Source organism: Gambusia affinis, linkage group LG02, assembly GCF_019740435.1.
Source record: "Gambusia affinis linkage group LG02, SWU_Gaff_1.0, whole genome shotgun sequence".
Taxonomy (NCBI): domain Eukaryota; kingdom Metazoa; phylum Chordata; class Actinopteri; order Cyprinodontiformes; family Poeciliidae; genus Gambusia; species Gambusia affinis.
The window spans coordinates 30,434,035-30,449,973 of NC_057869.1; the positions used below are offsets into that span (position 1 = coordinate 30,434,035).

Genomic DNA, 15,939 nt, shown 5'->3' on the forward strand with positions numbered 1-15,939 from the left:
AGTCTTCAAAGGTCAGTACTCACTTTGACTCTGTTAAACAAAACCTTCTTGATGCACTCTTGACTTCTAACAGACTCTATCAAATCAACTCAATGAGAGCTTGTACTTCTGTCCAAGGAAATGTCACAAAAAAAGAGGAATCAATGGTAAAGTGAGAGGAGTCATAATAGACGGTTAATAAAAACTCCTTCAAGTATTTTTTTCTCAAGAGTTTTTTGGATGAGGGAGCAGTTAGCTCTGTTGCCTTTCGGCAGGAAGGTTGTGGACTTTAGACTTTCTAAGTTGAATTAGCATTTTGTGACTGTGACCACGTGGGATCTCTCTGGGTAGGAGATTCACCGATCTGATATTAATATCTGTATCAGTTCCTATATTGAAAGAAAATCTAGATAGGGTGTCAGTGACAATGGACCCAGTTTAACTTTATGCTTTGTGCTCTGATTGCCTCATGCTTTATTACTTATTTTACATTACGCTTTGACTTCCTAATTGCACTTTCTGAACCATTTGAAAGGTTTGTTGCAGTTCATTTTGCATTAACTCTTATATGCCTAATTGAACTGAGTGAACAAATTAAAGTCGTTTTTAAATGTTTGACCAAATTTTTGAAGATATTGGAGTATTTAAGTGTGCTGTACTGATGCAGACTAGAAAATGGGTCTTTTGCAAAAGTTACCAATTTAACACATGAAGAAACATAGCTAAAAAAATAACCTGATTAAAAAATGAAAAGAAATAAAAAAATACAAGGTTTAGTCTCTTTCTGTAACACTCAGATTGCAGCTCAGTACTTATTTTGGACCTTGAGCACAATAAACGTAAAACACTTTCAGTGAACCCAAATATGACTTTTATTTCACCAAGTCTTATAAATTCTCTATAATTCAAGAAATTCTTTACCCTAATGCTACATGCAGTCATATTTTCACATAATTATGTATTTTTATGTTTCTGTTTAGATCTAGCACATCACCGCTGTAGTCACCAGTATTATGTGTTCCATACCAAAAATTGCTTCACTAAATAACCAGCATTGCACGCAGGAATCAATGTGTTTTCTACTCCCATGCTCTTCAAAAAATAGTTTCATAGATTGCCTCGGCGAACACTCAAATCTCAATACAATTTACAATAAAACTCTCAGGTAAAGTGCCATCATTTATCAAGCATAACACAATTTTGCCAAATACTTTGGGAAATGATGGGGATCGAAGGATCCTGTAGTTTAGGAGTAAAAGCTGAAATATCATCTTTGGCTGCATATTCCTGCATTAATCTCTTCAGATATTTTGTTTTCTGCTCTATTAGTTAAATAAATGTGTATGAATAAATAAAGTAAGGCCATTAAATGTCTTCCAGGTGACAGCAGCGGCTCAGAGGAGTCTCCTGCTGTTGTTTCCTCTCTACTGGCCCTTTTCTTCTTACTTCCAGAAACTTCCCTGGATCTCTAAACAATTTTCATCTCCCATTTATTTCTAATTACCCTGTTGAGTCAGAGTGTGTATTCTTAGTCCTCTGTTGTTATTTAGATGTGTTGCTATTATATTATATATAGTTAGCGTAGCCTTCCATGCTAACCTGAAACAAATCTATTTTTGTTTGTTGAAGACTTTCTACCCTCTACTCCAGGCTAGCTCCTTAGAGGTTCCAGCCCGGCCATTCAACTTTGAACGTTTTAGTGATCTCGTTGGTATTGATGTGAAATTAGTGTTTTGAAATCACTAAAATAATTTTTTTATAGAATTCATGTTTGTAGAAAGTTCAGACCTCCAAAGATGTCTGAAGCACTTTCACTCTGTGGATCAAGTTCTTGGTTGTTTTTACCTCATGCTTCTATCATGTGGCTACTCATCAATTGAAATACTATAATTGTTGCATTTGTTTTGCTCATTGTAGGCTTTTGGTTTTATTTTCTGTGACTGACATATTTTTTCTTTGCAGTGTTTTTCTGCTGCATTTGTTTTTTATGTTTGTGTGTTTTGGAGTTTGCATCAATCATGTGTTCGCAGCTCATTGCATCATTTCCTACATATTTGCACCTGTCTGCCACCGTAATATTGCATTATGTAATTTTTTTTTTTATTGTTTTATTTTTGACAAGCTTCTGGCAGAATTGTAAACATCACATATTTTCTTCAGAACTGCTCATCCATGTAAGAATCTGCCATTATTAGCTGTTTTTGGACCAGAGGTTTCTTTCGTGGTTGACGCAGTCTGTACAGTTATAGTTTAATCATTCTACTCTCAAAAAGAAGCTTTAAAATAAATAATTCAAAGCCCAAATTTTCTACAACATGAGGAGGTTGAAAACTTTTCTCTGCTGCTGCATTTAAGCTCAGAAAGAGAAACATTATAACATGTTCTGAGCTCATAAGTTGCTCTGAAGACATTTCTGAACTCAGTTTCATAATGTTTTCTGTACTAAATAATTTACTATATAAAATGCTGGTGTTACTCATTTTAAAGCTCTTAATAGAGAAAATTGACTTAGTAAAAAAAAAAAAAAGATCCACTTAACTTTCATTGATTTGACCAGTTTTAAAACCTTGAATGGAATTCAATAGCAATAAAATGTCCTGCCATCTATTTAAAATTGAATTTATTGAATCACCACTACAGTAGTGACTACTACTAAGTTTTGTTTTGTTCTGAGCATACAGTTGTCTATTAAAGTGTCATATTTTAACTTAGAATACGATCATAGATATTTCTTTTGATTTTGATGTATCGTGAAAATAATACAAAATCATTGTCAACATTACATAAACGGTGGAGAGTTATAAAATTCGCCTTCCAGAAGTCAAAACCAACACATCTGCCTTCATAAACACTAATAAGAGCCTGAAAGCCTGTTGCCTGGTGACAGAATCATTTGAGACCGACGCTCTCTGTGGATGACTGATGGCCTGGATGGGTCTCCAACTTCTGCTTGATCAACATTTCATGTGCCCCTCTGTGTTTTCCACTCATTAGAATCAGTGGGAACGTTGTGCAGGGTACACACCCACTGAAACTGCGCTTTTAGTCACATCCAGGAGTCCCAGCATTTTCTCTGCTATTGGAAACATCAGTCTGTAATCAGCGTCTCCAGCCTCCTGGCTTTCAAGCTTTTAATCTTGCCCCCACCCACACCCTCTCTTTCTTTTTCCATTTCCCTGATCCACTCACCCACATCATCCATCTATCCCCCCCCCCCCCCAAACAATGCTCTTTCTCACACGCAGCTCTTCCATTCATCTGTTATATTTCTATGACTCATCTTCATGAGTTTTCTAACCTTCTACCTCTGCCAAATGCACGGTCTACCTCTCTGTACTCTCATCCTGTGCATTTGTTCCTTTTCTCCATCATCTGAACTAAACGCTAAAAGATGATGAGAGTGCAATAAATGTTGGCACAGAGCCCCTGAGCTCAGAAAAGCTATCCATTTAGCCTAATGTAGAAACAACGAACACGCTTGAAGGAGCAGTATTATGTAAAATGGACTTTTTTGAGCTTTTCATCATGTTATAATGGTATGTCCTCATTAGAATCATACCTGGAGTGTTGCTTTGATTCTTTCATGCATATTTGAGAAATCCTTTAATCTCCATGGCAACCATTCAACCTCAGTGTACCTGCAGCTTCTTCTCAGAGCTGCAGTTTCCAAGCTTCCGTCTCACAGAACAGCTCTCCCCCGCTCCTCCCCACTCAGCTCCTTCAGACTAGCCAGCAGCAATTAGCAAACACCTGGTGGACCTGCACATCTGCTGAGCTCATTATAGGCGCTACTAATCAGTGAAATGCTGGTAGCAACAATAGGAGCCATGTTGTGACGACTTCCTGCAGGCGGAGTTTCAGAAAGAGCAGGAGTTTTTAAAGAGACAGAGTCCCAATTTCAAGTTGCTAATTTACAAAGTCAAATTTCTTTTAGGTCACAATTGATATATCCAGCATTTTCATAACAGCTGAAGTTGATAATATTTACTTAATTGTTCTATAAAATAACATTATATACCTGAAAAACACACAATGCTGCCCATTAAACATGCATGTGCACTGTTTAGGCACTGATAGTTGGCATGTTCTCTTTACTAGCAGGTTTTGGATTCCAAAATATATATATATTAAAAATCCAAGCAGCATTCGCTGATAGCAGTGTGTAGTTGAAAATGTTTTTTATCAACTCCTGTCAGCAACAAATCAGAATTTCTGCTCTGGAAGATCCGCTGGGTCTGTCATTAAAATCTGAAAACTCCACAACCCGCCAAAGCTGGGTGCGACTCTACTTCTCTTTTTAACACAGAATACAAGAGTGGATTAAGATTAATAAATTAAAGTTATGGCAGTTGTTAAATTTAGGTCTGTTTTTTAGTGTTTTAATGACTATTTATTGCATTTCTAAGATCCTGGGCGCAGGCTTCAGGGAGCGCTAAGAATATCTGTCTCCAAATGTAGCCCACAGAAGGCCTCGCTCACTACAAGTTGTTCATATGCAGATGTAAATTTAGAAGAGTGTATTCCTTTCTTTCTGGGAAAATCCTTCCAGCGTCAACATTCCCAGAGACTCTGTTTGCACAGTTGTTGTGGAAAGGGGGAAAAGCAGACGTTAAAAAAAATAATAATAATAATAATAATAATACGGCTGATTTGCATCCTGATTGAGTCATGGCAGTGGAACTCTGATCAGTCACCCACTATTGCACTCTGATCACGGCTCAGCCATTAGCCTCTGGTTCCTGTTTTACACCACCGTGCACATGGCCAGTGGCCATGAATGATCTAGTGAAATGTGTTTCTGGTTGTGTTATTATGACCAGTGATCTGAAACCACTCATCTAAATGGTGCTAGAGACGCCAAGCTGGGCAGATTTTAACAGCTAAAACACAAGCAAGTGAAAGTAGTTCAAATGATATGTTGCATTAAAAATAATTATGATAAACGCTGATGATTCTCACTCATTTGGCGTTATTGATGTTCTTTCATGATTTCCATTCAAATCAAAAAAGTAAAAATATTTCTGACATATTTTAATCTAACTGAATCTTTTTGAGTCAAAAACTAGAGAGAACTTCCCTTAATGAACTAACCTATCTATCTAGATACAAAAAATCATAGAGGTTAGCGAAGCTAAACCAACTGATACTAAACAAAACCCAAAACTATTTTAAGAGGAAACAAGAAAAACATCACACATCAACCAATCACAGCCCAGAGCTGCCCTAGTTCACTAAAGTAACACATAGTAGTTAGTGAAGCATAGTTGTAATAAACCAGGGTGTTAACATAATTGCTGTATTAATAATGGTTATCACTTACCTTTTGTTGTTGCTAATACATTTTCAATACATTTTTAGAATTTTTACTGAAGTCAGAATACATTTTGTATATTTGGTATAGGTTTATAAAAGCAATTTATATATATATATGTATATATATATATATATATATATATATATATATATATATATATATATATATATATATATATATATATATATATATATATATATATATATATATAACAGGCTATATATATATATATATATATATATATATATATATATACATACACAGTGGGGAGAACAGGTTTTCCCACTTGCAAAGCTTGAAGAAGACTGTAATTTTTATCATAGGTACTCTTCAACTGTGAGTGATGGAATCTAAAACAAAAATCCAGAAAAATACAATGTATGATTTTTAAATAATTAATTTCCATTTTATTGTGTGAAATAAGTATTTGATTATCTATCAACCAGTAAGAATTTTGGCTCTCACAGACATGTTAGTTCTTCTTTAAGAAGCCCCCCTGTTCTCCACTCAGTACCTGTATTAACTGCACCTGTTGTAACTCGCTACCTGTATAAAAGACACCTGTCCACACACTCAATCAATCAGACTCCAGTATCTCCACAATGCCCAAGACCAGAGAGCTGTGTAAGGACATCAGGGATAAAATTGTAGACCTGCACAAGGCTGGGATGGGCTACAGGACAATAGGCAAGCAGCTTGGTGAGAAGGCAACAGCAGTTGGTGCAATTATTAGAAAATGGAAGAAATACAAAATAACAGAAAATCTCCCTCGGTCTGGGGCGCCGTGCAAGATCTCACCTCGTGGAGCATCATTGATCTTGAGGAAGGTGAGGAATGAGCCCAGAAATACACGGCAGGACCTGGTCAATGACCTGAATAGAGCTGGGACCACAGTCTCAAAGAAAACAATCAGTAACACTCTACGCCGTCAAGGATTAAAATCCTGCAGTGCACGCAAGGTGCCCTTCCTCAAGCCAACGCATGTCAAAGCCCGTCTGATGTTTGCAAATGACCATCTGAATGATCCAGAGGAGGAATGGGAGAAGGTCATGTGGTCTGATGAGACAAAAATAGAACTTTTTGGTTTAAACTCCACTCGTCATGTTTGGAGGAAGAAGAATGATGAGTACAACCCCAAGAACACCATCCCAACCGTGAAGCATGGCGGTGGAAACATCATTCTTTGGGGATCCTTTTCTGCAAAGGGGACAGGACGACTGCACCATATTGTGGGAAGGATGGATGGGGCCATGTATTGTGAGATTTTGGCCAATAACCTCCTTCCCTCAGTAAGAGCACTGAAGATGGGTCGTGGTTGGGTCTTCCAGCATGATAACGACCCAAAACACACAGCCAGGGCTCCGACAGCCCCGAAACCTGAAGGCTCTGGAGGAGATCTGTATGGAGGAGTGGGCCAAAATCCCTGCTGCAGTGTGCGCAAAGCTGGTCAAGAGCTACAGGAAACGTCTGATCTCTGTAATTGCAAACAAAGGTTTCTGTACCAAATATTAAGTTTCATTTTTCTGGTGTATCTGGTTATTTCACACAATAAAATGGAAATTAATTATTTAAAAATCATACATTGTATTTTTCTGGATTTTTGTTTTAGATTCCATCACTCACAGCTGAAGAGTACCTATGATAAAAATTACAGTCTTCTTCAAGCTTTGCAAGTGGGAAAACCTGAAAAATCAACGCCTACTATTCATGGCTAATAAATATTAGCCATGAATAGTAGCTGCTTTGTTATGACAGGTTAGGAGGAGAAACTCATCAAAGTACAGACTCTAGTCATAGCTAATGAAAGCAGTGTTAACAGAGAGACCACAAGAGAAGCAGTGATGTCTGCCTGACTGACTGACGGCTGTCCTGCATTCAACACCTACGCAGTCTGCAGCCAGGCATAATGAACGCTGAGTGCTGAGCTTTGGAGAGGGCACACAAATCCCCAAGCAGAGCAAATTATCTTGTGAAATATCTCTCCAACAGCCGGGTCTGTGTTTCCTACCAGCATTATGAGGATAGTGGGCATTTTCTCTGAGCAGCAGAAATTAAATCTGAAGTGTGCCTCTGACAATCCATCCCTCTTTGTTTTTGCTGCTAAGCAGAATTGCAACATCATTGACTGTCTAAACACTCACCAATGTTGAATTGTTGTTGTTTTTTTTACAATAAAAAAAATGGCATTAAACTCTCAAACTTTCTGTTCTGCAGAAAATAGCCTGAAGAAAACACCAAGATATACAACAAAATAGTGTCTAAAGCAACACTGAGTTCAATCAGTAATGGCTGTAATGGCAACATCAAAACCTGGAATTTACAGAAATTAATGTGAGATCAGAGTGTTTTTGTTCCTCAGTAGAGTCGCAAAGTCTGAAGATAATAGTAGGTTTATGGGTCAGACTGAACCAGAGCAGAGAAACCACATTCAGAGGAAGGAGGGGCTGAACTATAGGAGCTTCTAGTCGCTCATCACGGTACAGCGCCGTGGATTCCTGACTGTGGTCACATCACAGCCCCACTGCTGACTCTGGATGTTTGGAGACTTCAGTGTTGATTCCAAAGGGGGTCACGTATTAATTGTCTTCTGTTTCTCTCAGGAAAAAATAAAAATAAAAAAATCTATATTTCATATAGTCTGCTTCATATCTGTATTTCCTAAAGCCCTGGAGTAGGTGTATACAAACATTGTGTGTATCTTCCATGATGTGAAACAGTGTCAACTTACATTATAATTCACATTAAAGAGTGTGAGACTCTTGATTTTTTTCCCCTCAGATGATACAGTCGACACCCACTAAAAACAGAACTTCTACTCACTTTTAGGTATGAAGAATTTCTGTGATTTCTTCCCAATAAATATACCGTAATAAGTTAAATAGAGCAGTAATTCTCTACCTAAAACTTGAATTTAAATGTTTTGAGGTGTTGACAGATTTGAAACCTGTTGTGTAAAATCACATTTCTTGAGTTTTTCATCATGCTATAATGTTATTTCTTCATCAAAACTTACCTGGAGTGTTGCTTTGATTCTTTCATTCATGTTTGAGAAATTCTTTAATCTCCATGACAACCATTCACCTGTGCAAAACACCTGGGTGGACCCAGGTAGACGTTTGTACTCAGAGCTTCAGTTTCCAAGCTTCTGCTCCACAGATCAGCCCTCCTCCACAAGTCCCTCTCTCAGCTCCTTCAGACTAGCCAACAGCAAGTAGCCAACACCTGGTGGAGCTGCTCATCTACTGAGCTCATTGTAGAAGCTACTTCTCAGTGCAACGCTGGTAACAACGTTGTTAAATAGGAGCCATGTTGTGATGACTTCCTGAAGATGGAGTTTCAGAAAGAGCAGGAGTTTTAAAGAGACAGAGAACCAATTTCCAATAAACCGCAAAGTCAAATATTCTTTTAGTCATATTTGACACACCTCTAAAGAGGAGCGACAAAAGCAAATGAGGTTGGTTAGCAGTGATTCAAAAGAACAATTGATGGTGTCATACAGGACATGCTACCATTGAATATTCTCTCTGCTGCCTGGATATTGAGCTGTTAGCATGTCCTTACAGTCATCAGCAACAGCATCTTCATACAGAGGCTTCTTCAGCAGGGGCGGAGCCAGAAACTTGTGCTAGGGGTTTCCAGACTGGGGCCAACAGCTGCTCCACTTCAGCGCCCAATATCTGTACTTTCAAAATAATTCACTGAAACTGAAAAGATGTTCTAGAAGACCTTGCTATTTTAATAAATATTGGAGTATATTGATATTATCACTGCCCCCTCCGTTTTGGAGGGGAAGTGCTTGTTCCAAAGGTCTGCTGGTGAGCTACATCCCCATGGCAACATCCAATCACTGCAGGGATGGCAGCGTGGGTTGCCAGGGTCAAATTATGACATCCTTTCATTTACTTTTAGGATAAACAGAGTGTTTTTGAACCATGTTGAAATAACTGATATTCTCACTTAAAAGGTTTTACTATGTGTACAATGTGTTTTCAATTACTGTATTGAAGCAAGTGAACTTGGAGGAGATTCTAGTTTATTAAGCCTTACTTGTGAGAAAAATTAGAATTCAGCAAATTACTAATTAGGCTTTAATTTTATCTTTAAGCAGGAAGAAGCTAATGTGATATGGATCGAGTAGAATGAAAAGAATCCAAACTGTCCACCTTCCTCTGCTGCTTTCTGTTTGCGAGAGCGAGAGCTAAGCTGCCACACGCCTCCTCTTCACTAAATAAAGAATCACAGATGTCATTTTATACAAATAATAGTATTGGAAACACGTCTTGACAATCCAACAAGTGTAAATAGCTAAACAGATTATTTTGATGTGAGCATGATTGCAGAATAATAACCCATCTTGGCGGAAGACACACTACATTGACTCTCCATTTCTTTGTTTAGTGGCAGAAGACAAACAATAATGAGATAAATGAAAGTTGTGCTCAGAATGTATTGTGGCTCTTTCTCTGTAAAGTTAAGCCATTACTTCGAAGCATGAGCACCTTACCAAAGACGAGACACAAAACTCATTTCAGATAGCATCAGGATGTGGCGCCCAGAACTGCTCCGTAGACACTGAATGAGATGCGGCTCTCATAAAGTGTTTGTTTAAGTTGCTTCACCCAAATGAGCTTTTAATTACAGTGGTGCTTTCTGAAGTGAAGCAGAAAATGTGGCCCCATCTGCATAAAATCACCCTTGTTACTGCCAGTGCCACAGTCAGCGTTTTCATTTCCCGCCGTTCCTTCTCTATTAAAGTCTACATCCCTGTAAGATCAATGATTAAAGGAGTAATTAACTTCTTCCACCGGTGGGAAGTTGTAATAAATATTCCATAAGATTAGATGTGGGTGGTAATGAGTCAAATTTTTCCAGATAAATGATCCAGAGTAGCTGTCCAAAGTATATTTGAAGGAATAGTTTTAATCCCCAAACCATTTAAATTTTTTAAAAAGGAAGATTAAAAATGGACCAGCTTATGGTTACTTTTGGGTACACGTTTTCCACAGCTGTGATTTATTTTGTCGAGTGTTTCATTTATTACTGTGTGCATTCATGCTGAACAATATATCAATAACAAAATATATTACAATGGACATATGTTGTAATAGAAAATACATCTGATGGAATATTCAATAATTTCACTGAACTCAGGTCTAGAACCGCTCAGCATCCTGGGAGATGTAGGCAGAGAAAAAGCTTCGGCCACTCAACTTCTCATGGCCGGTTAAGCAAGGTTGATGCCATATACTAACAAATTCACTCTTTGGTTACCTAGCAACAGCTTGTTCAGTAACATGTGCAGCAGCAGTTTGAGGTTTTGCCACCGTGACTCATAACTGCTTAAAAATAAAAAGCAACAGTGTGGAGTGAAAACGGTGTATAAAAGAGGAAAGGTCTCACCACCAGTTTGGCTGTATTTAAGATATTGAAAACAAAAAATTAACTAATAATTATAATGTCAACCCATGTAAAACCCATTGTGGTAGGTTTTTAATCCATACCGTCCAGCCCTCCTGTCCTCATTACGCTCCTATTAGCAAAAAGAGTTCCTGTGTTTCCATTTCTGTTTCCTGCCAGACTAGCCATCTTAGCTCAGGTTTCCTAATCGTTAGTGTACACTATCTTGTAAAAGACAAAGACAGTCAATCAGAGCAAGGAGAAGGTACTTAGCGCTGTCAGTCATACTCGTGTTCACGCTGATCACTCACTTCCTCTCTGCTGCGCCACAGCTCCTCCCCCACAGCAGAGCCTGCTGTGAGCATGCAAGCTAGTCATCATGGCCACTAATAAACATGAACTCTTTTCCTATAATGTTAGCCTGTTTCTGCACCACTGGCATAGCTGCAGCAAACCAGCGATCTTGAGCTTGTTCATAATGTAAGGGGGAGGGTTTGTAAGCAGCATGATTGACAGCGTTAAGACCCTCCTCCTGACTCTTATTGGTTGTTTCTGACAGTGATCTGATGGACCGCATGAAGAAGGCAGAGGAGATCCATTTTTTCACAGATTATCTGTCTTATATCCTACTGTCAGGTCATGGTAACAATTTTAACAAATACCGTAAGTAAAAAAAATAAAATAAAAAGATTATTTTTACTGACTGCAGTTTAAACTAATGTTTAAATATGTTTGGGGTGTTGTTTTTTTTGCTTTTAAATTACTTAAATCTGTTTTTAACTCTTGTTTTTCTGCCTGATGTTTTTGTGTTTTGCAGGTGTCCTCCTGGTCACATGATCCGTGTGAACGGCACCAAAAAGTCCTGTGTGTACACGCTATGCGCTACGCGGCCTTGTCACCGGGGAACCTGTGTGGCCCAGTCACCCTCTAAATTCACCTGCCACTGTCCGGAGGGCTACAGGGGGCGCCACTGTGAGACGACATTGGCTGTTTATAGGGAGGACGTGGGCCTGAGCTTCAGCTCGCTCTTTGCCATCTGTATCTGCTTCATGGCGTTGCTAGGTAAGTGTTGCTTCAGTTGCAATTTTGCAACACCAAATGTCTCAGGGCACTCCATTTTTCTTTACATTTTGGGAAGAAGGAAATTGTCTTCTTCAGATCTTTTTATGTTGTTTCCATCAGTGGTTCTTGGTGCAGCGCCTCCACAGGTTAGGGAGCGGTGGGACAGGTTTAGTTTGGTTTCATTAAGTGTCGTTCTGGTGGGTTCTCTATTAGATCATATTTTAAAATAACTTTCCACTCTGCCCTTGTAACCTCAACATAAAAAATGTGGAGGAATATCCTGAAGAAAAACATTCTATACTTATAAAAGTTGTATCATGTTTAACTGTTTGCTCTCTGATCTGTTTGGCACCGAAAAGGTTAGAACACATCTTGCAATGTTTCTAAATACATATGTGCATGTTATTAAAGCTGCTAAATTAATCCTCTTCATTTGAGAATTTGCTGTCCTTTGGTCATAAAATTGGTTAAATCCAGACAGTTTTACATCAAGAGGAACTGCTTCACATATTGCTGCTCTAATTGAAATTTCTGAAAAGGCAGAGGTACAAATGTTCTGTTCAGCTGATGGTTTTTCCCCTGCATGAGGATATATATTTCCAAATTCTCCTTAGAGTCTTGTAAACTAAAGTTGTTTACTTTGCAGGAGTTAGTGACTGAATTTAAGAATGTTTTTCTGGTAAAAGGTTCAAATTGTAGCCTAGGGCTTCAGATTCATCCGGGGAGCCCAGCCTTGCACTTTTGCATACAGAAAGTGTGAACTTCTGAAAACACAAACAGAAAACAAGTTATTAAAAAAACTGTGATTCAAAAAACATTTTGAGAAATATCTGGCTTTATGTTGACAGGAAGTAAAGAGAGGACTTACTCCATGTGTTTTACAGCTTTGAGGCTACAGCTGGTGCGGTTTTCAGCGACTGTTGTATGGAAAAGGGCTAACCAAATGATTGAGATGTGTGTGCGTGCGTGTGTGTGTGTGTGTAGTGTTTCACCTGAAAGTATTCAACATCCATGAAAAGACTAGCATCTCTTTGTAATAACCAAATGAAGCAAAAACCATTCAATGAGCTCAGTGTAGATAATATTACATCTAGCATCACAAAATTCAGTGTTTCACATCTTCTGCAGTCTGAGAATAATTCAGCCTTGCTGAGGAATCTCAGTTCAGGCCTCCTGGCCAAAGGCGTCAGGTTCATTAATATTCTTAGGTTTGCAGTTTGAAGCTGGAGTAGACGCCGTTTCTCTCACAATGAAATGTCACTAACAAGACTTTGAGCTATTTCAGGTGTTCTGTCTGAAACGTACTCATAAAGCCTTGTTCGGATAGCTTCCATTAGATGCACCTGGAACATCACTTGATCTGTAAATGTTTATTAAGGGTTTACAGTAGAGTTGAATTTGGCCTATTTAAACTGTGCAAACATCGGAAAACTTCAGAATTTAAAATATTTTCACATACAACTTTAGATGAACAAATCAATTATTGTTTAAATTGATCTAAAGTCCAAACTGTTTCATGTAGATTAAAAGCAGACAGTTGTCAAAAAAGCACAAAGTCAGAATTATGTGACACTTTTCATGTTTAACGTGTAAAAAATAAGAGTGAGGACCAAAGGAAAAGCTCCAACGTCAGTCCAAAATCGAGAGGGTTGGTCAACCTTGGGTCAACTTGATAAGCTGATCAGTTAGTTGTTAGCAGCTTGTTTTGCACACAAGAAAAGGAAGAGATTGAGAATTTTCTCAGGTAGATCAGAAAATGTTTCAGTGGGTTTCATTCTGTGAAACAGTAAAACTGCAGAGGGTGTAGAAAGAGTCCTGAAAGTAAAGCTAGTCGAAAATAATCCCACTGTAGTTGGTATGATGATGCAACTGTTGTGAGCCGTGTTTTAGTGAGGATACAGACAAGCTTGTGCTTTTTGCGAACACATCAGGTTTGGTAACATTGTTTTCTAAATCTTCTAAGAGATCTGCTGTCCTACCAGAACTTCCTGTCATTGACTTTCTGTAATAGAATAAACATTCTGGACCTTTCTGAGTCTTCGGCTCTGTTTTTGTACATTGAGAAGCAGTGACTGTGTTTTAAGAAAGAATCCATAATAGTCATTCTCAGGAGAGCAGGTAAGCCCACCAGGACGCAGTCTGTTTGTATCGCCGAAGGACATAAAAACATTTATTTTTGCTTTGCTTTTACATAATCTTTACATTTGTAAATGTTTAAAACTGCAGTTTAATGTATTTTTGGAGGGGGAGCAATGGATTTAATAGTGTATTTTGGTAGTTGCCACATTTGTATGCAGCCCCTCTGATTTGGGTAAATGAAGATATAGCATTCGTTCAAGACATTTATTAATATACTCATTAAATAGCTAGCATGACTACAACTTCTGTTATGTAGCCAGAGGTATTCAGACATTCTTTCAACTCATTGGATTCTGCTTCCACTAAGTTTTATGAAAGAATTGGCTATTCTCTGTAGGTCATTGAATTTAAACACAACTCTAGCTGCATTCCCATTAACCACAGAATTGTGCAAATATACATTTAGAAAATAAATTTGCTATATGGAAACACTCCAAATTAGAAAAAACTCAATTTTTTTCAATGAAAAGCAATGAAAACACTTTTTCTGCATTGCACAAGTCACATGATCAACAGCCGGATGTTACTACTGGTGAAAATGATGGAGAAGACGACAGGAAGTAGGAGGAGGATGAAGCTTTGTTTTTGTTTTTTTGGACAATATGCAGCTGGCTCCAGCAGAGCTTTCACAACATCGCTGCAAAGGATTGGTTAACTCGGCATTGGTTGAGACTTATCTACTGCGTGCCATTAACGTCCGTGTGTGTCCAGGCAGCAGTCTTATTACTTTGGGTGTTGCAGTGTTTCTACACAACGCATTAGCTGTGTGTTTCTGGATGTTTCTAATTATTTCTGAAAAGTGTCAGATGGTTGCCTCAACTCTGAGAATTGCGGTAAACTAAGGCAGTAGGTATTTAAGCTGCTGGAATAATGCTATCACACTTACACTACCAGGGGCCTGTAAACACACAACACTTAGAAGCAGTTGTAATAATTACTGCATCATGTATTGCATTAGGTGCTAATAGGAAGCACAACCTGGAAGGAAAGCACAGCATATAAATAGTTTTTTTTTTTGTTGTTGTTTTTTTCAGTGTAGAGGTCTGGTGTGGTGGAAGGGTTGCAGCTGGAACTGGACGGAATTTTGTCAAGTCATTTCATGTTTAAAATTATGTTTTGCAAAGCAAGTAAAACTTTAGAAAGCAATAATTTTATCTTTTTCTAGATTTAGGTTTCCTCTCTTAAAAGCCTTTTCAAACCACATTCAGACGTTAGTTGACATTCTGCTGAAATTGCTAAAGTTTCATTAATCCATAAATTTCTGAAAAGTATGCAGATATATGTTCTTAGTCTTTCAACAGTGGGTAAACAACTATTTAAAAACATATTTTACATTTTTTGACTGATTGGTGTAATTGTGAGGGTGTGCATGCAGCAGACCTTTGAGGTGATTATCGCCTCCAGAAATAAGAATATCTGCACATTAAAAAGAACTGAAGGATGCAAATAGTTTCAGACTGAGCAACATGTCAGAGTCCATCACACCGGACAGAGTCCATCACCACCCTGAGACAAGCACAGGGCGTGGGTGGGTGGAACAAAAGGTCATGTAAAAAAAATTGGATATGCAACCAAAGCCTGTGTATATTTCTAATATCTTTAAATACTTGCTTACTTAACAAAAGTTTCAACAGTATTGAGAAATTCAGCCCGACTTGTAAGGGATTTAAAAAGGTCACGAAATAATTTGAAATGGTCCAGAAAATCTTCAGTGAAAGTGTAATGTTATGTGACAGCAATGTTTTTTAAAAATGATAAAAAATAAAAACTTACAGCCAGGTCAGAGGAAACACTGTTTTGCAATCACAATGTTTCCATAACATAAAAAAAAAAAAAAAAAAATGGAAATGAAAATCACTCATGAAACTGGAGAGGATGCGGTGCAGCAAACCAGCTCTGAACAGTGGCTGGATTTTATTACAAATGTCCACAAATCTTTGTAGGTATTCTGCTAATGTTGAATAAAACACAACTGCAAAATAAGAAATAGAAATCAAAACTACACATGAATAATCTTGTTTGTGCAATAAGTCATTAAAAATTATGGC

The 15,939-nt window shown here is 38.0% G+C and overlaps 1 protein-coding gene across 1 annotated transcript in view; it reads left to right on the forward strand.

Annotated features, from left to right (window-relative positions):
* The window catches only part of si:ch211-186j3.6 (neural-cadherin), a 300,924-nt gene that overhangs the window by 264,057 nt on the left and 20,928 nt on the right, over window positions 1–15,939 (forward strand). Inside the window, 1 exon segment of the mRNA XM_044098247.1 lies at window positions 11,508–11,752. Within this exon segment, the coding sequence (XP_043954182.1) occupies window positions 11,508–11,752 (245 nt within the window).